A 24612-nucleotide genomic window follows, 5' to 3' on the forward strand; every position below is an offset into this window, starting at 1 on the left:
TATCTGCTATTTTTCTTTCAAATTTCTCTTTATGCTCTTCTAGTGTCTTCTTGATTTACATTATTAGCCATCCCTTTGATTTTATTTAGTAGAGTTGTATGACCATATTTGATCAGTTGTTCCAAAGTCTGCACTATCTAATTAGGCTGGGGTATATCTGTCTGCATCTTGATATACTTAGTGATCTTCTGTTGCCTTTGAGGTATGTAAATATCTTGATAGGGTTAGTTTGTAAGTTGATTTCCTTCAGTAGTCTAAAGCTTTGTATTTGCAGAATGGGTATGGAGCAAGATTCGTGGGCATGGAGCAGGGTACAATAGTGTAGTGATGGATTACAGTGCAGATATAGACATGTGTCAGGGGTGCTACACCGGTGCCTGTGAATGTGGAATGCAGACATGGGGTTTTGGAAGTGCAGTGCTAGGGCCACTGGGTCAGGGTGCAGCTAAGGCAGGCCTTGGAGAACAGAAGCAAGGTGTGGCATGGGGGACAGAGAGGTAGGGTGCAGCGGGAAGCTGATGGGGATGGGTGTGTGTATGCATGGGGGTGGTGTGCAGGAATGATTTGGGTGGGTATGTGGAGTGTGGGGATTGTGGTATCAGGGTGTGGGGTACAGGGCACAGAGGTAGGGCTACAAGGAGAGCAGGGTGTGGTGTGTTCTTGCACAGAGGGAGGGGTACGGGGGGCCAGGATGCAGATACCTGAATGTGCAAGGGCAGGGCACAGGTTGCAGGGGTTGCAGGACATGGGTCCTGGCATGGATGTGAACGTGCGGGGTAGGGTGGGGCAGGGGTGCATGCATGTGCCAGTGGGGGCTATGTAGCACAGATGTGCACGTGAGCACCTGCCAGATGTGGGAGCAGGGTGTTTGTGCCAGAGTGTGGAGCATGGATTTGCTTGTGCACAGGGCAGGGAGGGTGGGGTGCCAGGGTCAAGAGGTTGGTGCATGATACATTGCTGCCCAGCAGGAAGATGTGGCTGTACACGTGCATGGATCTGGAGGGCAGGGCCCCGGTCTGCATGTGTGCAGGGCTCGGGGGCAGTGGGGCGGGGTTGCTCCTCTGTGGGCTGGGGGTGGGTGTGGCCCAGGTGACAGGTCAGTGCTTGCACAGAGCTGGGGGATGTGGTGGTAATGCGCACACGTGCAGGTCTGGGGGCCAGACACTGATGTACATGTGGGCAGAACTCAGGGTGGGGTGAGGTGGGGTTCTGCAACTGTATAGGCTTGGGGCAGGTGTGGCCTGGATATGAAGGTGAGCGCCTGCAGCCCAGATGCCCAGGTGGTCACCTGCAGGGGGCATTGAGGGGGAGATGGGTGTCACAGGGCTGGGCACAGGTGCACGAGTCTCTGGAGAGGTGGGGCAAGACTGCGTTGGCATGAAAGAGGTGGGTTGGGCTAGGGCAGGTGCATGCACATGCATGGGACATGGATATGTGCATGTGAGGGGCCAGGGTGGGGGTGCCTAGTGTGCAGTGGGGAGTGCAGGTGATGGGGTTCAAGTGCGTGAGGTGTGGGGGGAATGGTAGGTTGTGGGAGAGAGGCAATGTGCATGGGTGTAGCATGTTTTAAAGAATTCTGCTTGGCTTGCCTCCTAGTCCCCGTCTCCCTGTCCCTGCACTCCTGAGAGCTCTGGGCCTCCATTTGGAAAGGGGCATATTAGGCTGTTTGCACTAGCTGGATGGTCTTCAGTTCTCTGCATTTCAATTTTTCAGCTATTGTAACCAGGGCCTCCCTATGTGGTATAGAAAGACCTCCCAGGTCACTTACACCCTGAAATTGCTGTCCCAGTCATTTTTCTGTGACTTCTCTAGCTGTTCCTTGGAGCAGGGGTGAACTTGACCTATCCTATTCTGCCATCTTCCCAGAACTCCAGTCCATTCTTTTTTCAATAACTATTTTACTGTGGTAATACACAAAACACAAAATTTCACATTATAATCATTCTCAAATGTGAAATTCAGTGATGCTAGTTACCTTCACAATTTTGTTCTGTCATCACCACCATGCATTATCAAAACTTTTTCATCACCTTACACTCTGTACCCGTTAAGCAGTAACTCCCCACATGTCACCCATCCAGTAGTACATTATTCTGCCATAAAAGGAAGTGAAGTTCTAAATCATGGATAACGCCTGAAAACATCATGTTGAATGTAATAAAAGACATAAGGAAAAATATTGTGTGATTCCACTTATATGAAATACCTAGAATATGCATTTTTATAGAGCTTATTCATTTTTATTGTTGAATAGTATTACATTTTAAGGACATGTAACAGACTGTTCACCCATTTATTGATGGACCTTAGGATTGCTTTCAGTTTTGACAATCATAAGGTAATTATAAATATTCATGTGTAAGATTGTGTGTGGATATGTTTTCATTTCCCTTGGTTAAATACTTAGAGATAGGATTGCTTGCTGAATGGTAAGTGGATATTTAATTGTGAAAATCTCCCACACTGTTTGATAAAGTGGCTGTAACATCTTGCATTTTCACCAGGAATGTATGAGAGATCTAGTTCTTCTGCTTCCTCGTGAGCATTTGATATTGTCATTTAAAACATTTTACTCTAGCCCAAATACCCCTAAAGAGTGAGATAGCAAGATCAAAGGTGATGGTGGAGTTTTACAGAGAAGATCGGGTTTAACAAAAGAGTATGGGTGCTGAAAGAGTACATTGATATTTCTTTTAATCTCCAGTACCTTAGAGCAGCTAGAAATAAAAACCTAAAATTGTGGAATTGTAACCCATACCAAACTCTGAAATCTGTTCTACAACTAATTGTTGTGCTGTGCTTTGAAATTTATTGCTTTTTTGTATATATATTTTTCACAAAAAAAAGTCAATTGTGATGATAAAAGGAAAGTTTATTCCTTCTAGCCTCCTATTTTATGGAGCAGCTAGAAAAAAAATCTGAGCTGATGGTATGGTAGCCTATGACAAACTGGGATCTGTCCTGCAACTATTTGTTGAAGACTGCTTGAAAACTATTGTTTTTCTCTTTCTTTGTTTTGTATATATGTTATATTATACAATAAATAATTTTTTAAAAATTTAGACATTTTAATAGGCATGTGTGCCATTGTGAAAGTATTATGTACACTAGAAAAGCCATGTTTTAATCCTCATCCAATCTTGTGGGAGAAACTGTTTCTTTTAATCCTGATACAATACTGTAGCTTGGAATCTTTTGATTAGGTTATTTCCTTGGAGATGTGACACACCAATTGTGGGTATGACCTTTTGATCAGATGGAGATGTGACTCCACCCTTTCCAGGTGGATATTGATTAGTTTACTGGAATCCTTTAAAAGAGGAGACATTTTGGAGAGAGAGAGAGAAATGACGGAAGCCTCAGAGCCAACAGAAACTTCACAGTAGAGCTGACACAGATGTGGACATGTGGAGAACAGAGACATGGATGTCTGGGGATGCTTGAAGCCCAGCAGATGTTGCCATGAGATGTTAAGCAAACCAGAACTGGAGAGAGCTAAGGGTAGCCAAGAGATGAAAGCCAGCCCTGCAGAAGTAAAGTGCTGAACCTCCAAAGGAACAGAGGTTGAAAGCAACAGAGCCCAGGAGCAAGCAACCAGCAGATCCCAGCCACGTGACTATTCAGCTGACAGGTGTTCCTGACCCATCTGCCTTTCTTGAGTGAAGGTAACCTCTTGTTGGTGCCTTAATTTGCAAACTTTCACTTACTTAGAACAGTCTACTTGTAACTTAAATTTTCCTTTTAAAAAGCCATTCCAGTTTTGGTATATTACATTCTGGAAGCATTTAAGAAACTAAAACAGCATATAACAATTTCTTATTATGATTTCAATTTTCATTAATGAGTAACAATGTTGAGCATCTTTTTATCTGTTTGTCATACATATATCTTCTTAGGTGATGTGTCTGATCAGATATTTTTATAAGAGAAGGGTTGCTTATTATATTAGTTAGTGTTATCTAGAGAAACAGAATCAACAGGAAATATCTGTAAATATAAAATTTATAAAAGTATCTCATGTAACTGTAGGAACATAAGAGTTCAAAATCTGTAGGGCAGGCTGTGAAGCTGATGACTCCAATGGAGGGTCTGGATGAACTTCACAGGAGAGGTTTGCCAGCTGAAGCAGGAATAGAAGAGAGCTGTCTCTTCTGAACCCTCCTTAAAAGCCTTCCATTGATTAGATTAAATGTCACTCATTGCAGACAGAAGACACTCCCCTTGGCTGATTACAAATGGAATCAGCTGTGGATGCAGCTGGCATGATCATGATTTAATTCTATGAAATATCCTCATAGCAACAGACAGGCCAGCACTTGCCCAACCAGACAAATAGGTACTACCACCTGGCCAAGTTGACATATGAACCTGACCATGACAGTCCAACCCTTGTCAACTTGGCAGCTATATACAACACCTTAAACCATACTTAATTTCTAAATAGAAAACAATAAAAGGCACATTTTTTACTCGCCTAGCAATATTTAACTGTCCTGCATACAACCGGAAACAAATTAAATCTCCCCAGAATAAGGTGCAAGTCCTTGGGTAACATTCATTCTTAAACTTGATACCTTACAACTTAAATACTATAACATGAACAAAACTGCATTATAGTCCTTGTTTCTGTAACTGATCACGTGGTCATAGTTCATATTTATCACTACCTTCTTCCACTACCCATTCCATGTTCCCTTTACCCTCAGAAAGCACTTCAGCTGGCTGTGGTTCTTCGCCTGGTGGGATGACTTCACTCTTGAAGTTTGAGAGCCATTGGTAGTTCTGCCTGGATTGGATTGTTGCAGTTTTCCATTGATTTTAATCACAGTGCATGGTAGTGCTAAAAGATGAACTCGGGAATCGTCCATTTTCCAGGAAAATTCTTCTTTACCTCCACTGTGTAGTTGCAGTTCTATTTCCCCTTGATAGTCAGGATTAGTCACCTCAGCCAGTAAAGTAATCCCCTTCTTGGCTTGTTGATCTAGGGGCATGAGTAGCCCAAAGTGACCAACCAAATGGCAGGTTTAGATTCCAGTTCAATGGAATCATTATTGTTTCTCTTGGTGTAAGCACTCCCCCTTCTGGAACTTAAACCTTTAGACCAACAGAGCTCAAGGTCGCAGGGACAGGAAGGAAAAATTTTCCTACTGGATCACTAAGGGTAATAGTGAGTGGTGCCACTCACTATGGTGCCCATTTCCACCCCATTCATTCTTGGGCACATGGATCCTGGCTATAGGAGAAAGAGCACCATAGAGTGGATGCTGATTCAGAGCATATACAGTCTCCTGGAGAACATCACTCCGGCCCTGCAAGGTATTGCCACCTAGTTGGCACTGGCGGATGATGGGGAACATGGTAAGATCAGAGAATTCCATGAGCATGTGCTCATTCCTGCACTTCATTTGCTGTGAAGTGGGTTCCTTGATCAGAAGCAATGCTATGTGGAATACCACAACGATGGATAAGGCATTTTATAAGTTCACGGATGATAGTTTTGGCAGAAGCATTGCATGCTGGGAAAGCAAACCCATATCCAGAGTATGCGTCTATTACAGTTAGAAAAATCACTGTCCCTTCCATGAAGGGAATGGTCCAATGTAATCAACCTGCCACCATGTGGCTGGCTGGTCACCTTGGGGAATCATACTATATTGGGGGGGTGGGTGTGGGTCTCTGCTGTTGGCAGATTGGGCACTCAGCAGTGACTGTAGCCAGGTCAGCCTTGGTGAGAGGAAGTCCATGTTGCTGAGCCCATGCATAACCTCCATCCCTACCACCACGACCACTTTGTTCATGAGCCCATTGGGCAATGGTAGGAATGGCTGTGGAAAAAGGATGACATATCCACAGGACACATGGATACTCATCCACTTGATTAGTAAATACTTTCCCTGCTGAAGTCACCCTCTCATGAGCATTCACACTGGATACAAATGTCTTCATGTCCTTTGCCCATTCAGAAAGTACTATCCATATACCTCTTCGTCACCAATTTTACAATTATGCTCTTTCCAACTCCCTGACCATCCAGTCAAACCATTAGCAACAGCCCATGGGTCAGTATACAAATCCACCTCTGGCCAGTTCTCCTTCAATACAAATGAACAACCAGGTACACTGCTTAAAGTTCTACCCACTGGGAGGATTTCCCCTCACCATTGTCCTTCAGGGACATCCTGGAAAGGGGATCGTATTAGTAAGAGTTCTCTAGAGAAACAATCAACAGGAAATATCCATAAATATAAAATTCATAAAAGTGTCTCACGTAACCATGGGAACATAAAGTCCATAATCTGTAGTGCAGGCTGTGAAGCTGACAACTCCAATGGAGGGTCTGAACTCCACAGGAGAGGCTTGCTGGCTGAAGCAGGAAGAGAAGAGAGCTGTCTCTTCTGAATCCTCCTTAAAAGCCTTCCATTGATTAGTTTAAACATCACTTATTGCAGAAGACACTCCCCTTGGCTGATTACAAATGGAATCAGCTGTGGATGCAGCTGGCACGATCATGATTTAATTCTATGAAATGTCCTCACAGCAATAGACAGGCCAGCACTTGCCCAATCAGACAAACAGGTACCACCACCTGGCCAAGTTGACACATGAACCTGACCATGACACTCATCTTACAATTTTTGAGTTGTGAGTGTTCTTTATTTATTCTGGATTCTAGATCTCTACCAGATATGTTTTTATTAGTCTGTGGCTTGTCTTTTTTTTTTTCATTTTCCAAACAGTGTCTTCCAAAAAGCATAATTTTTCACTTATGATATAATGCAATTTTTTTCCAATTTGGGTCATTCATATTTTGATACATTTTTGCTAAATTCTCAGGTGAAGTATCAGATATTTGCAGTTTTAATTGTCAGTTATTTGATTATTAGCAAAGTTAATCATTTTATCAAATATTTGTCATCAATTGCATGTGCACTGTCTATTCATATACTTTATCTATTGGGAACTTGGAGGAATTTTCGTTTTGTTTTTTTTTTACTCATTCGTATGAGCTCATTTACTCTTAGTCCCTAGTGTTCATTTTAGCATTTCCCTTAAATGATTGCTTATATTTTAAATTTACCTACATCTTTTAAAGAAAGTTTTATTCACACACCATACAATCCATCCAAATTGTACAATCATTGGCTCTTGGTATAATCACATAGTTATGCATTCACCACTGCAATCAATTTGAGAACATTCTTACTGCTTCAGAAGAAAAACATTCCCTATCCCGTATACCCCTTGTGTTAGTTAGATTCAGTTGTCAACTTGGCCAGGTGAGCATACCTAGTCTTGTTGCTGCGGACATAAACCAATGGTACGTGAACCTCATCTGTTGCTAATTACATCTGCAGTCGGCTAGGAGGCGTGTCTGCTGCAATGTGTGACGTTTGACTTAATTGGCTGGTGCTTAAATGAGAGAACGCAATGTAGCACAGCCTAGCAGCTCGGCATTCCTCATCTCAGTACTTGCAGCTCAGCCCAGGCCTTTGGAGATGCAGAAAGAAGTCACCTCGGGGAAAGTTGTTGCAACCCAGGGGCTTGGAGAGAAGACCAGCAGAGACCATCACTGTGCCTTCCACGTAAGAAAGAACCTCAGTGGAAAGTTAGCTGCCTTTCCTCTGAAGAACCAACAAAATAAATCCCCTTTTATTAAAAGCCAATCTGTCTCTGGTGTGTTGCATTCCCGCAGCTAGCAAACCAGAACACCCCTCTATTATTGATGCTTGGCTTTGGTATAGTGTCTTTGTTACAATTGATGAAAGAATATTACAATATTGCTGATAACTATAGTCCTTAGTTTGCATTATTTGTATTTTTTCATATCACCCTATTATTAACACCTTGTAATAGTGACATACATTTGTTTTAGTTCATGAAAGAACTTTCCCATATTTGTAAATTAACCGCAGTCATTGTCCACCCTAACTGCTTTTTATACCCAAACACTTGAGGATGTCTTGTGTTATATATACAATCATGAATGTCCTGATTATATATAAATATATATATATATAAATGAAATTATAGTATCAGTATCAGTAGCCAATGCTAATACAGAAACTTTTATCCTCTTTTGAGTCTTAAGGTCAAATTTACCCATATGGTGAGCCTTATTAGCTGAAAATAATTCTTTTACTTTCTTAAGTAACACACAGCTTTACCAAAAGATTTTTACCTTCCTTTATTTGGGAATCACAAATGGTATCTTTTCTTTCTTTCCCTCTAAAACGAACATTCCCTCCTGACAGAAGGATTTAACTTTTATGCAACTTACAGGAGCAGAGAAAGCACAAAAAGAAAGTGAAGGCTACAAGGCGTGAAATTAAAATTTTCACAAAAGACTCCACTGAATTAATGATACAATGTTAAAATCCTACATGAGCTCTTCTGGTTTGAATTAAAGTCAATGTCATGTGATTTTACAATTTGTACATCAGTAGAAACATGATATTCACAAAAATATTTATACCAAAAATCCAAAGAAAGAAGTAAAACAATTGGGACAAACTGTAGTAAAGTATAAATTTACTGAAGAGAAGTTCTGAAAAGCCACTGAGCACTAGTAGCACCTGGACAAGGAACAAAGGAAAACTGCAATTCTAGCTGAGGGTAAGTTATCTGTGTACATCACAGTAATTTCCACTAAATCTTAACTATCCTACTGTTCAGAGTGCTCCTGGCTCCAAGTAGGTTTCAGCTCCTGTTTTAGTCTTTGTTGTCCAACAAAATGAAGAAAACTTTGTTCATTTGTAAATCAGTGGATTATGTTACAATTATGACCCATTCCTGAGATGAAGCAAGAGCTCAGTTTCTATCAGATTCTGGCTCTTCTACCACTAATCTACCCTTTTTTCAAAGCCCAGAAGACAGAATTAGCTATAGGGTATATGCTAATTGATTTATAGAAACCTTTTACTTTAGGAGCAACACATTTCTCAGTCATGAATTGAGACTGTGAGGACAGTAGACACAGAGCTGGATGGAGTGAAGAAATACTGCCTGAGGACTCTTTGAGTTAGCTGGCATAGCACTTCCACCTACCCATATCACTACAGTGCCACTTCATTAATAGAGAACATTTTAAAGCATCTGAATGAAGGTTCACATAGAATGCCATTTGTCCATTCTGCACCCAGTAAAGCAGGTGCTCCAGCCTTCATCAGCTTCTACCTGACTATTGTGACTTCTGTAGGGTAGTCTTCTAGGGTGTAGAGAAGAGAGTGCCTTTGCCAAGAAATAAGCTTAAAATCTTTTTCCTCAGCATAGACTGACATGGTGCCCCATCTCTGGCCTTCCATACTGGCCCTTAAAAGCATCTCAGGAGGGTTACTCTGAGCCTGGAAAGAAGAAAATCCCCAAAGAATTCTTAGCATCTTTTTATTTATCTAATGAGTAGCTTTTTTTTTTTTTAAATCCCATTTAAAAATAATCTCATTGGTTAAGCATGCCTTTTATTTTCCTTATTATATATTACGTATTATTAGTATTACTAATCAATATTAACTTAAGCCAGCATACTTTCAAACTATCAAAATGAAGAAATAAATTCTTCCTGTATGTTAAGATACACAACAGCCATACACAAGGTTTGTATAAGACATGCAACTGTATATGCAGTTTGCCTGTTTCCTACCTTGCTGTGTATGCCGGTTTGAAAGGATTTATATACCCTAGAAAAGCCATGTTTTAATCCTAATCAATCTTGTGAGAGAAACAGTTTCTTCTAATCCCTATTCGCCACTATAGGTTAGAAACTTGATTAGGTTATCTTCACAGAGATATGACTCAATCAATTATTGGTATTAAACTTGATTAGATGGAGATGTGTCTCCACCCATTCTACATGAATTACATGTCTTGATTACTGGGATCCTATAAAAGAGGAGGAATTTTTGGAGAGAATGCCTTTTGAAAATGGGAGAATGAGGAGAATGATGGGAGAACAAGGAGAACGATGGGAGAGCAACAGACAGGTCAGTGCTTGCCCGATCAGATGACCAGGCACCATCACCTGGCCAAGTTGACACATGAACCTGACCATGACACGGTGCTAGAATTTAGAGTAATAATCCGAGTTCAAAAAGGCTTTTTAATATTTTTTTCACTGCAGGCTTATTGATGTATTCTGGTAATCCTTTGGGGGAAGAAGAGGATGGCAATGACTAAAGAAAATTGCTAATGGAAAGGAAAGGCCCGGGGGTGGGAGGGGAGGGGGACAGAACGAAGAAAGGGAGAATGTTGGTATGTCTGTGTCAGAGATAGTGAGAAGCCATGCAGCTCTAGAACAGAGGCTTTCAGATGTATGTCTTTAGAGGAAGTGCATCAGAGTTGTCTGGTAAAATTAAAAACACATACCACTGGAGCTCATTTCTGGCAATTCTCATACAATTAATCTGGAGTGGGGCCTAGGTATTTTTACAAAGATCCCTAAGTGATTCCAATGTGCACATAGATTTTAGAACCACTGCTCTAAAAGGAATGAAACCCTTTCAGAATCCTTACAAAGGACTGACAATGAGGATGAATCCATTGTCAATAACTTCAGTGAGTCCTTAAGTGACCCTAGAAACAGAAATCCTAGGAATACAATGTTAAATCTAACAAACCTTATCATCTAGCCATAATTTTACTCATCTTCCTCTATTCAGAACAAAAACAAATAGACTATCTTAAGACTTTAGAAAACTTAGCCAACATTAAGGAAAAATCCTTTGAATGCAGCATTGTTCACATTTGCTTCTAAGCTATCTTTGCAGAGGCACTGCCACTCAAGAGCATTTGACACAGGAGCCAGCATCATACTTATGCACTGTTCTAGGTGCCCAAACACTTCTTATTTCCCAGAGCACAGAAGAAGAAAGTGCCCATCATGGCCTAGCACCAAGTTAAGGGCTTTGCATATGTAGTCAGTCACATTTAGTCCTCAGAGTCAACTTACAGTTAATAATATTCTAATTTTTATATGAAGAAACAAGCTTAGAAAGCTAAATAGTAAGCATGTTTGCAAGCATGTTTCCAAGGTTCATATATAAAAATGCAAATCCTATTGCCCACCTCTGACATGAACCTAATCATTTTCCTGATACTTTGTAGGAACACACATAGAGCTTAGAACAACAGCAAAGTTCAAATCCCATCACTATTTCTTTTGCTTATATGATCTTGGAAAGTTATATAATTTCAACCACTATGTATTGGGCACTTTGCTAAGTAGTTTATATAAACTATCTTACTTAATCATCATGATAAGCTTATGAGGGAGATATTATTATCCCTGTTTTACAGATTAAATTAAATCTGTTCAAGATCTCATAGCATTCAAACCTAGGCCTATGAACCTACCTGTTATAATTAGTATACCTGGGCTCTTAATCCTTGCTGTGCTTTACTTTCTCTTAACTGTGAGGATTACAATGGGTTAATGTATATAAAATGATTTTTATAAAAGTATAATAAAGTGCCTAGAACAGTATGTAAGAGACACTTACATGTTTTAAAGTTGAAGTTAAGGGAATTTGATAAGCTTGGACCAAGTGAACAACTCTAAAACAATAGTTTATGAGACTAAAAACTGTGAAATTACAGCAGGAACAGAAATCATTAATTATAGCATTTTCCAGAGTTCAGAACTCTGGAGAAGACACACAAAGGAACCATAATCCTCTCCTATTGCTGGGTTAACCAAGAAGTAAGAAATTTATATTATATGGGCCATGGGTAACCCTAGAGTTTCTGCAACTGCTTGGAACTACAAAGTGTAAAATTTTGATATGTGTTTACCTCCTATGTGTCTTTCGTTTTGCTTTAAATATATATTTTGACCATTATTTATTTATTTTATTGTGAAAAGTAACATATATACAAAAAAGCAATAAATTTCAAAGTATACCATAATGATTTTTAAAATTATATGAATTGTACATGATTGTTGTAGAACATTTGGAAAATATAGGAAAGTGTGAAAAAAATATCTCATAATCCCACCACTCAAATTAGGTCTTTTGAAAGATTTCCTGAAGTCAAGGACTAACTAAGTGACTCATGAATATAAGCTGTTGTAATATGCATCTTCTCAAATACCGTATGTTCTTCCTATGGTAAGAATGTCTTGAAAGTTTCCTCAAACTGGATTCATTTCTTGGAACTATGGTGTATTTTTATTTCTATTTAAACTATTTACTTTTATTTTCTTAACTTATATATGCTAAAAACAAGTGTGTGCAAAAGAAATAGATGATTATATTAATGGCTTTTAATAGTGGGAATTACAGTATCAGCCCAACATCATGGCTTAACTAAAGGTTATATCTTTCATCAAACACATGAAAATTTCCATGCATTCAGTGGCTCTTTGGGGTAATGCACTTCCTGGCAGGGAATTCACAATTAGTAACCTAAGTAAGTGAGAACCCTTTGAATGGCTGGGCTTCCAAGTAGCAGTAGCTGATTAAAGAGGGAAGACAGAGAAGTATATTTATAATTTATAAATATATTTATAAATTTATTTATTATTTATAAATTTATATATTTTCTTTTACATATTCAACACTTTCTTTTCTGAAGTTTTCAGGTTATTCCCTTTTATCATTATCATTTTGAGAGTATCATTTCATTAGGTTTTGTTTTTATGTTATTATTTATAACATATTCAAAATCAGAAAGTTACAATCAATGCTTCTTTGTGTATGGTATGTACACCGTTACTCTGAGGGAGATAAAGCTAAAATGATAGTTCTTGGTCTAGTAGCTCAGATTTTAGGAAGCAATTTTGAAAAACCTAGAAAAATTTATTTAATATTTTTAAACTGCATTTAATCACTAAAAAATCTTTACAATGATATGTAATTTGTATGAAGATACATTATAAATTGATAAATCTGTATGCACCCAGCACAATACCTGATAAATAACAGACATTCAGTGACTAGTAGCTAGGATCACCATAGGTGGTCATCACTCATATGCTGTACTATTTAGAAGCGGTGAGGTCCATTGTTCAGATCTACCACATAAAAGCCAGCAGTGCCCAGAAATTTTGGTTTGAAGTTTGGGATTTTAAATTAGATACTTTCCTTCCCTTAGGAGAATAACACATTATCATTTCCTCTTCTAGGCACATGAGTGTATCTGACTAAGTAACAATATTTGAATAAATTTATAGGTGAGAAGAAATCTGATTTTTAAAAAAGATTTTGTTACAGTTAGGATTCTGGGCACAAGTGCAAGAAAGCTTTGCAATTTGACTGTTGTGTATAATTAAATTATACCTCCACTTCTTGGAATGACTACATTTTTAAAATCATACCTCTACTTCTTTGCATGATTAGGTTTTTTTCCCTATCACGTATAAAAGCAAATTCCAGCTTTTAAAATAAGCTTGTTTGATTCCTACCCTAAACCAGAATTTTACCAGGTGTGAGTCTATATTTCAAAATCAAATCCACGCTTCAGGCAGGGTGGAAGAAAAAAAAAAAAAAAAAAAAGGCCAAAACACCAAAATCTGGGATCCTAAATGCTAGATCCAAGTCCTCTTTTCTGTTTCCTTATTGTGTGACTTTGGGCAGTTAGTCTCTCTGTTTTCATTTTCTTGAAAAACAGGAAGACCTCACAGGGTTTTGGTGCAAATTAAATTAGGTAATATATGTTTAAAACATTCTACCAACTCTAAAGTACTATGCCGAAGATTGTGAACAGGAATTATATTTAGCATTGTATTTTTGTAAATAGTAGAATAGAAATTTGTTTCTTGTGTAGGTTTTCATTCCCTGGGCAGCTGTCAATCCAGAATTTTGTTAGCTGAGATAAAATAGAACACTGTTACAATCAGGAATAAAATAATTACACGATTTTCTCTTCTCTTCAATTTAAATTGTCAGTGGCAAAGTGATGTGAGAAACTAAATAGTATCTGAAACTGCCCATAGGCTAAAGCCTTGTTTTGTAATTCATAGGGACTAAAGAGGGACAAATGCAGAAACACTGATGCCAGTTGTCTAGCACTTTAAGACTGTGCCATCATACCTGTATCTGGAAGCACACTGGATTTACACATCATCATTTTAAAATGAAGATAAAAAAATACTATCCTCAAGACAGAGAGAAGATTTTCTTTTTTAGAATTTTAACTTTTTTTATTGTATAGTATAACATATATTCAAAGCAAAGAAATAAAAAAGCAATAGTTTTCAAAGCACTCTTCAAAAAGTGGTTGCAGGACAGATCCCAGAGTTTGTCATGGGGCTATCATACGATCCTCTCATATTTTTCCTTCTAGCTGCTCCAGAATATAGGAGGCTAGAGGGCTTAAATAATTTTTTATCATCACAATCAACTTCTTTTCCTTCTTTTTTTTTGTGAAAAATAACATATATACAAAAAAAGCTATAAATTTCAAAGCACAGCACCACAATTAGTTGTAGAACATATTTCAGAGTTTGATATGGGTTACAATTTCATAATTTTAGATTTTTACCTCTAGCTGCTCTAAAATAGTGGAGACTAAAGGAGTTATCCACTTAATGATTCAGTGTTCACATTCATTTGTTAAATTCTATCTTCTCTGTATAACTCCACCATCACCTTTGATCTTTCCATACCTGAGAGAGAAGTTTAAGTTCTAGAATTCAGGGCACCTGGATCCTTCTAGTCTGGCTTGGTAGAGTGTGGTCTGAGTTTCCAGTGGTCCTGAGAATAGCCCCTCAATCTCAGTCTCAAAAGGTGGACGGTCTCACAATCCACCTTCAAGTTAACTGTGTGCAAACAATTGCCTTGTGAGCATAACTGTACACATGAAATTGCACTATAGAAAGCTCAGCAAGGTATAAACTTAGAGAAAAGGCAATTTTCAAAACATATTAAACGTGGTTTGACAGCAAAGGACTACGATCTTTAAAAACAACAACAACAACAACAAATTAAGCTATTAAAATAAAGCCCTCACACAAATTATCAAGTTCTGGGAACCACGTATTCAAATATTTCCCACCCCACCCCCAAGAAAAGCAAGCCCCACAAAATCACCCACTATTGAAAATCCTCAACACAAACATAAAAAAACAAAACAAAATAAAATAAAACAAAACCTTCAACATTCTGTATAGTGGTAAAAAAAATTAATCTTTCTGAAAAAGGCTAGAGTAAAAAGGTGAACAGTAGTTCCTAGAGACAGCCTAGATCCACTTCCAGTTCTAAAAATTCACTAGTTTGATTTGGTGAGATCTGCCTGTCTTTTTTCACATCTTACAAAAAAAAAAAAAAAAAAACAGGGAAAGAACTCGTTGTAACTTCTCTGAGTCAGGGAAGAACAAGAGAAAAGAGGCCTTAATAAACTTTTACTCCGGGGATTAAGAAATTAATCCCTCTGCTGCTGCATGCTGTATGCCTGGTGTTTGCCTCTGGCATTGTTATATGACAGAAAGCTAGAAACTCGTTCCAGTTTTTTTCTTTTTAATAACAAGGCTTTTGTTGTATTGAATAATTCCAGAAGAAACTGTCTTTATTTTAATAGAAAATGTATCAGATCCACACACATGGGCAGAAAAAAGACCCCAACCTATAAAGTATATGCAGCTGTAATACATTGATTTTCCCCAATCAAATTTGAAATAAAAGATTTGAATATCCAATGGTACAGTAATGCAAATATCTGCCTGTTGCAAGTATACTTTTTGATTAAATTGGCATACATCAAGTACAATTAGAGAGGTTATTTATAACGAAGAAATACATAATTCTGCATAATGGGGATGACAATTACAGATGATAGCTGCTAATTAACATTACTTCTTTTGCTCTGGGTGTCTGGCATTTCCAGCATGATCTTTATTGTTGGAAATGGACAAACTAATTATAGAAGGCACAAAGGGTTAATTATCAGTAGCATTTGTCACAACAAATTGTTTGACAAGCAAACGGTAACCCACCTAGCTCTAACTTCACATTGGAGATTACAGGATCGAGTATTTTAGGTAAATCCTGACTCAGTCTCCTGGCAAGAAAGACATTTCCTCACATTTCTTTCAGAGCCAAGGCTCACCTCCCATCCAGTGTTCAGCATGAAAGGGAGAAATGCCCCTCCAGTCTTTTTTTCAGGTGGAGTAGCATGTAGGGTGATGTCTATTCCCACCAAGCAGAAATGAATGGCACCATTTAGTTCAGCGACATGGCCCTCCTGTGCCAAGATGATCACTGTGCCTACTCTCTTGAATAGCTCAGGGCCAGAAGTGAAATGGAGAGAAAGAAGCATTGCAACTCCCAGCATGAAAAACTATAATGCCTTTCTTGCACTGTAAATTACTGTTTATTTTGCTAGCATGAGATAGATGAATATTTTTATATACAAAGGTGCTCAGCTAAAATCAGAATAAGTGATATTAATGTCCTATGGTCAGTATTATTGAACCTCCAAAGCAATAAGCTTTATGAGTTGATAAATATTACATCTGCAACATAGTTAACATTCCTTTACTGTCTCTAGCACTTATTACACATTGTAACCGCAAGTCCACAATACATTATTCATACTTGGGGTGTCACCAAGTGATGGATTGCTGTAGAATAGTCTGTCCTTTAAATAAATCAACAAATAAAAATGCAAATGTTAACATTTTCAGCCACAACTTTTTCCATCTTGAATAGGGAATGAAAATTTCACATTATATTGACAGCCAGCAGAAAAAACAATTAACAGCCTAAGCTGTGAATGAGAAAGATGACTTTGCCATGCCTGGTTTATCACCTGCACATGAAATGATATGGGACTTTTCTAGGTGTTAGAGTTGTTGAGAGAACAACAGAAAACCTATTTCCCATCAGTACCTCTTCTACCCCCATCCTCTTGTGCAAATGTTGACAATCTTGGAACTTAAGAATGGTCAGGGGAAAGGTTTATACATTTGTTTCTTTGGTACTTTTTAAAGATTTGTTGGGATGAAGGACAGCCTTTTCTCTTGCATTAAGGGTTTGCAAGTAACTGAAAAGTAATCTATAAAAAATGATTTTTATACTCTTTAAAGTGAAAATAATTTATATAATCCTGACTCTGAAACCTGGAAAGCAAACACTATGCCTTCTCAGTAACTGATTTTCATGGTACTGATTTTTTTTTCAAATTTGCACTTTATAAAATAGATTTATAATATGCTATTGTGCACCTCTAAGGATAAAATCTGGTATACTATATATTGTTTTATTTAGCCAAATGCTCATTATTTTTAAAGTGTCTTAGAATCCATATAGCTGATGTATAGTATTAAGGGCTAACAGATAAAGAATCCTCTTTTTAAGGTCCATAAATATGCGTCATCACAGCAATTTTAATTTTGACCTGTAAAACTCTATAAAGTTGATATAGTGCATGCAGAAACTGTGCTGAGGATGTTCAACAAAACCTGGACCGGTAAAACATTTCATTCTTTTTCATGCCCCTCTCTAAACTGAAATGCAACCATCAAAAACATATTAAAGTGGGATAAAGATCTCATTTTAAACTTCAACAATAGAAAAATTCACCGTTAAGACTGAAAATTCATATTGTCTCCCCTCTTTACCTCTAAATCCTCTGATAAATCTCCCCCAATATAAGGTAGGAAGGATCCTCTTTGAGCACAAGGGTTTATTCGCAACATTAGATATCCCAAAGAGGGAGTCCCATCAACATTCCAGAACACAACTCACTGTGGACACTGGTGAAATGCCAACAATGGTAGCATTAAAAGTAAGAGAAAGAAGTAATGGAGAAAGAATGTGTTAAACTAGTTAAATTTTCTTTTGCTCGTGAGTTGCCTTGAAAATAGGGGGTTATCATTGTCAACTATTATAATATTTAAGATTATGGGCTTTGAAGTTTGAAATGCTGGCTCCACTTTTATTAGCTGTCTGACTTTAGGTAAGTCATTCAATCTCTCTGAGACTTAATTTCCTAATTTTAAACCTCAAAAGGTTGTGATAAGAATTAAATCGGATAATGTATACAAAGGGCTTGGCACAGCACAGGACACAGAACAGATATCTAATAGATGGAAGCCATTACTATTATTCTCTATGATGGGGCCAATTCTCAAAAGTTCTTTAAGAATGCTCACCCTTACAGCTCCAAAATGAAAGGCACAACAATAAGAGCCACGATTAAAATGAATACAAGTCCTTAAGAATGCCTGGGGATGCTTTCTGTGGGACAGCATTTCTACAGGCATTCTGGGTTGGAATATAAGTCTTAAGAGGAGGAAAAGATGATGCCTCTCTCCCTTTCAAATACCCTAAATAAAAAAATACATCTTAGAGTACATATTTAAAATCATCAGACTAAGATGAACAATGTAGGCATTTTTAATTTGCAAAGCCAATGGACTTTGAATTAACTACAAATTAAGTCTTAAATTTGTATTCACCTGGTAAGATGCTATGAATTTAAGTGGCCTAAACCAATCCTATCCCCAAGAAAACATAAACCAAGCCCTTTTTATATTGATGTTTATATTCCTAGCCTTAAATGCATAATATGGGTTACTAGATATGAGAAATTTTAAATAATGTATTTCTTCCCTTGATCCAAAAAGGGTAGATCAAATGATTTACTCCTCGAATGTCTCTGGTATAACTAAATGTTCACAGATCTTTTACTATAGTACAAGAGCCGCTATAATTCTTAATATCAATTAATTTAGTTAATTAAGCTTATGACTTAAATATATAACCATTCTGTGATAAGTTGGGAAAGACCTGGTAAGCATATTTTCTGATGATAGAAAGGATTAGCTTTGCATTTCCATGGAAATCATTTGTCAATTACTATTATCACTTAAAGAAGCCCATGTATAAAGAAAAGGGTTCCATGACATTAAACCTGACCAAATCTACATGCTTCAAAACAAGGTTCTCTCTCAAGCATGGGCTACTAGAACCTGTCAAGATTTTCCCATTCCTTATTAAATAAACCTCAAAAAATGTTAAAACAAAGAATCCCTGAAGCTTACCGGGAGGTGTCATGTGGGAATGAGGATGTGGCCATGGTTACAAGCTCCTTTTGGCTTCCTGTTGGCATAGGAGATGTGGATGTATCTTTTCTGACTTCTTTCATTATCCCTGAATGAACAATAAAGGAAATAATTTGATCATTCCATAAAAGAAAATGGAAAAGTCAGAAACCCCATGCTTCAATGATAGGCTTTTTATTATTATTTTTGGCTGCCAAAACAATGGCAGATAGAAAACAGTGAGTTGTTTTGGTTTTATAAAGATCAAAGATTCATAATGCCTAGTTTATAAAAAAGCAAAATTGTACAATAACAGACAAACTAGAGATTTTGTTTTTCACCTGATGGCCTATCATATTCCTGCTGATTTGGGTTTACTGTGAAAATGCCAAATAACTTAAATTGCTTCATTTTGTTCCCCTTAATTTTCATAAGAAAAGATCTTTTTCTCTTTGACAAAATAGAAAATTCCAACACTGTATACTTCCAAGCCCCCCCGATTAGACTGATCCCCCTTTGTGCTGGTTTGAAAGAATTTATGTACCCTAGAAAAGTCATGTCTTAATCCTAATCCAATCTTGTGGAGGCAGCCATCTCTTTTAAACCCTATTCAGTACTGCATGTTGGAAGCTTGATTAGATTATCTCAACAGAGATGTGACTCACCCAATTGTGGGTATAAACTTTTGAATAGAAGGAGATGTAAAGCCACCCATTTCAGGTGGGTCTTGATCTGTTTAATGGAATCCGTTAAAAGAGGAAGCATTTTGGAGAGAGCAGATCCATAAAATCAATGAGGCCGAGAGCCCAGGCAGCCAGAGACCTCTGGAGATGAAGAAGGAAAACACCCCTGGGGAGCTTCATGAAGTAGGAAGCCTAGAGAGAAAGCTAGTAGAGGTTGTCATGTTTGCCATGTGCCTTTCCAGTTGAGAGAGAAACCCTGAACTTCACTGGCCTTTCTTGAGTGAAGGCAACCTCTTATTGGTGCCTTAATTTGGACATTTTTATAGACTTTCTTTAATTGGGACATTTTCATGGCCATAAAACTGTAAACTAGCAACTTATTAAACTCCCCTTTTGAAAAAGCCGTTCTGTTTGTTTCTGGTATATTGCATTCTGGCAGCTAGCAAACTAGAACACCCTTAAAAAAATTTCAGTCTCTACAATGGGCAAAAGAAGAGATGTTCAATGAACTATTCATCGTAGGGCCATAGGCAAGTTCAATATTTATCTTCCCTAAATAGTGGATGATTTGGCCTTTCATCTTTTCTAACAAGCAATCTTTAGTTGATAAAAATTACTTCTCTCTTCTGGAGTGCTAAATAAAAGATGACATGAACAGAATGCTTTCTTATTTATTTATTTATTACCACTATTATTATTATGTGTTCCAAATAACATAAAATACTCCTTTTATTTTTTAATCTTACAAGAATGTAAGAATCTCATTGATAATTTTCTTCTGGTTTCTGGGAAACTGTTCCCCAGGCTGCTTAAAGAAGTTATTAGGGAAAATCCACTCTTGCTTTGAAAATTAGGCCTAGATAAGGCCAGAGTCTTATATTATTGAAGATTAGCATTATGCAGAGTTTCTGTTTAGATTGATCATAAAGGTTTGGTGGTGAATGGTGGTGGCGGTGGCAGTGCAGCATTGTGAATGTGACTAACAGCACTGAATTATATATGTGAATGTGGTTAGAAGTGGAAATTTTAGGTTATATGTATGTTACTAGAATAAAAATCTTTTAAAAATACATAGGACTTTGTACAACACAGTGAATTCTATTGCAAATGATGGACTATAGTTAGTGGTACAATTATAAAGGTGTTCTTTCATAAGTTGTAGCAGATGTGCCATACTAACGCAAGGTATCAATGTTAGGGAACTCTGTGTTTTGTGCATGATTTTTCTTTAGACCTAAAACTTCTCTAATTTAAAAAAACAAAAAACAAAAAAACAATCACTATCCTTGATATCCAAAAGGCATACTCTGATCTGAACCCACTGGGACCTCCCACCGTGCCCCCTGCTCAATCTGCCTACAAGGCCTCTGCTGACCTCCACCTTAACCACCATACCACAGCCTTTCCCCCAAGGGGTTACCCCCAGTGAGAGGCATTTCCTCTCCTGGACTGAAAACCCAGCTGCTTTCCGAGGGTTCACCAAGAGCCTACCTGTAGTATTTTATTACCAAGAGCCTACCTGTAGTATTTTATTACTGCCTAATTAGCTACCCCTTCTCCCTGCCCAAGCTATTATTTAATATGTGTCCTCCTATTTAGGCATATACTTCTGAAGTACAGCTCCCCCTTTGGAGTTCTGAGAGGTAGATTAGTTCGATATACTTTTTTTTTTTTGAGGAGCCTTGGATGAGGCTAGTGCCAGCATTGTTCTAAGCTTTTTACATGGTTTATTTTTTTTATTTTTATTTTTTACATGGGCAGGCACCAGGAATTGAACCCGGGTCTCCAGCATGACAGGCAAGAACTCCGCCACAGAGCTACTGTGGCCCACTCCGTATTTATTCTTTTTTTAACAGCTTCATTGAGATTTAATTTACATACTATAATTTTTATCCATTTCAAGTGTATAGTTTGATAAATACTAGTAAATTTAAACAGCTACAAAATCCATGACCACGATCCAGTTTTTTTTAAATTATGCTATTTGTTTATTTTTTAACAGTCTAGTTTTAGAACATTTCCTCACCTCAGAAAGTTCCCTTGTACCCAGCTGCAATCAATCCCTGCTTCCTGTCTAGTTCTTCTGTTCGCATTCCTCTACAGCTCTATGTTTATAGGTTTGGCTTTTCTAGAAATTAATTATTCTTATATTTATGAAAATCCTTTGTGATAAGTTCTATTATTTTTGTATCTAATTTACAGATAAGGAAAAGTAAACCATAGAGGATTTATGTTATCTGCCCAAGGTTATGCTAGTAAGTGATGGAGCCGAACCGTTATACTATACTGCCATAATAAATTATTTGAAAAGTCTGAGGATTTAGGGAGTGTGGAGATCATATCAGGCTACAGGATTAGGCAAGATTTGAAGCAGGGGGTAGAATTTTGATAGGAAGGAATAAGGAGTATTGAATTTGATACAGAGAACCTTATATTAGCAGAAGCATTAAATTAAATTGCTATAGGCTAAATAATTTATTCAGGAAATTTTTATTGAGCATCACTATGTCCTTGTTCCTTACTAATCATTTTATATGCATTATCTCATTTATCCTTACATCAGTCCTTGCATTATATGATTGTCCTTATTTTACAATAAGGAAGCAGAAACTTAGGAAAGGCCTGGCAGTATGTCCAATACCACACAGGAGTAGTAAGAGCAGAGTTGGGTTTTAAATGAAATCAAGGTCAGTTTGACTCTGTATGGCAAACTCTTCATTATGTTAAATGGCTTCAAAAACAAAATCAAACAAAACCAAAACGAAAACCAAACTGGGCTTTGGATTGATATCTTGTGGCAGAATTTATAACAGAGCAAAGCAGAGAGCAAAAAGAAAGACAGGTGAAGCAATTTATTACTAATAAAATTGTCTGGATAAAATTCTGGGTGATGAAAGTGGCAAAGATGAGAATAAATGACTGAGGAGAATTTGTGATTCACTGGTTGTAAGGGGAAAAGGGTGAGGTGAGAGGGAAGGAGAAATGTTTACCAGTGGTAGGATATAAATATTTTGTCATCACAGAGGACTTGAACATTAGGCATATTTTTTTCTGTTTTAATGCTTCTGTAAAAAGTTTGACTGAGACAACTGACATTGATGGGACAATTTAAGGAAGTAATTCCTAACAGAGGATCCAGGGACTTTTATAAAATCCATGGATACGCTTTATTAGTGTGTGAACCCTCATAATTATAGGCACAAAGTATATTGTGCATATGTTTACTCGAAGTTTTTTTTCTGGGGAAAGGGTCCATAGCTTTCATAAGGTTTTCAAAGATTATTAGGTCCCCAAAAAGATTAAGATTGCTCTAAAGCATATGGCAAGTTTAACCATTCATTTTTCTTAATTCTTAAAGCCCTATTCCTTATTAAGTTTTTGAAAAGCTACAAATCAGCTTTTAATTATATTTGTTCCTTCTGTAACTTTGATTTGATTTTAATATAAGCATATAAACAATTATATATAGTTATGCATCTATATAGAACAATTTTTTCCTACATACCAACACACATACACAGAAAGAAAATATATGTTTTTTAAAAATAAAAGTGCTGTTAAGAATATTAGCCATTAGGCTACTAAAATTCTTATATAAATTTGTATGCTTGTATATATACAAATATATGTGTGAATCTTTATATAAATAAACATTTACATATTTTTTCATACACAAATGGAACTGAACACAATGATCATATCCTATTTATATATAGTTGTTCATCCATTGATCAGTATCTCATGACAAAATAACTTTTATCTCAGAGTTCAGAAACATTTCCTTGCCTTTTGTTTTGCTTTGCATTTTAAAAAATACTGAGCTATATTATACATTCAGTTTAGTTTAAAGAATGATTATAAAGAAAATACCACAACTAAATGTGATTTAGTTTTGCTGCTTTTGAACTTTATAAAAATAGAAATATTATATTGAGACTTACTTGTTTTGCTCAATTATTATGTCTGTGAAATTCATCTCTGTTGGTTTCTTTCCTGTATAGTATTCCATCCATGAATTTATGACTTTTTATCCATTTTAATCTTAATGTCCATTTAGAGGGTTTCTGGTTTGGGGCTATTATGAATAATGCTGCTGTGGTCAAGGCTGCTAGTTATCCCCCAAAATGTATTTTTCCATTTTTGAATACAAAATTAGATTACATTTCCTGATCCCCTTTATAATTTATATGTGGTCATGTGACTGAGTGTCAGCCAATGGAAAAGTAATAGAAGTTATATGTGTCCCACTGGCCTCGCCTATACACAATTTGCTCATGTATTTTCCCATACCTTTCCTCTACTTGGCTGACCAATTATGGGAGGACCAATAAACAGATGCCTGAAAGGGTCAGATAGTAAATATATGAAGCTTTGTGGGCGATATGGTTCCTGTTCCAACTATTCAGCTCTGCTATTGTAGCATGAAAACAGTCACAAGACAATATGCAAACAAAGGGGCATGGCTGTGTTTCAATAAAACTTTATTTGCAAAAATGGGCGGTAGGCTGGATTTGGGCTGTGGCCAAATTTGCTGACTTCTGTGTAAAGGCAATGCCTGAGGAGATCTTGGAAAGCATACTAAGAAAGAAGAGCATTACATGGAGCAGAGCTGCTGTTGACCTGAATTCCCACACTGGACCATTATAGGAGAAAGAAATAAACATGCTCTTTTAAGCCACTGACTGGGATACAGGGGTTTTGTATCTTTATCTTTAATAAATAATGCCAAACTGTTTCCCAAAGTGGTGTACTAATTTATACTCTGACCAGCAGACAAGTATTCCCAGTGCTCTTTTCTAGTGAACACATATACTCTTGGATGTCTAATTTTTGCAAGTTTTTATTAATGAAATACTACTTAATGTCAGATAAGAACAGTGGAAGTCTTTGGAATTCCTACCTGGGACCGCTTCCTTTGTCTATCTCGTTTACTTGGCAAAGTAATACTACTAG

The 24612-nt window shown here is 37.3% G+C and overlaps 1 protein-coding gene across 9 annotated transcripts in view; it reads right to left on the reverse strand.

Annotated features, from left to right (window-relative positions):
* Positions 1–24612, reverse strand: part of KIAA1328 (KIAA1328 ortholog) — a 495375-nt gene that overhangs the window by 56692 nt on the left and 414071 nt on the right. For 8 of the 9 annotated variants that reach the window (XM_077135596.1, XM_077135599.1, XM_077135592.1 and 5 more), the window contains one exon: positions 18977–19085. In XM_077135596.1, the coding sequence (XP_076991711.1) occupies positions 18977–19085 (109 nt within the window). Of the gene's footprint in view, positions 1–14599; positions 14753–18976; positions 19086–24612 lie in introns of all 9 variants that reach the window. The other variant, XR_013165170.1, reaches the window with a different exon arrangement.

This window comes from Tamandua tetradactyla, chromosome 18 (genome assembly GCF_023851605.1).
Source record: "Tamandua tetradactyla isolate mTamTet1 chromosome 18, mTamTet1.pri, whole genome shotgun sequence".
Lineage (NCBI taxonomy): Eukaryota > Metazoa > Chordata > Mammalia > Pilosa > Myrmecophagidae > Tamandua > Tamandua tetradactyla.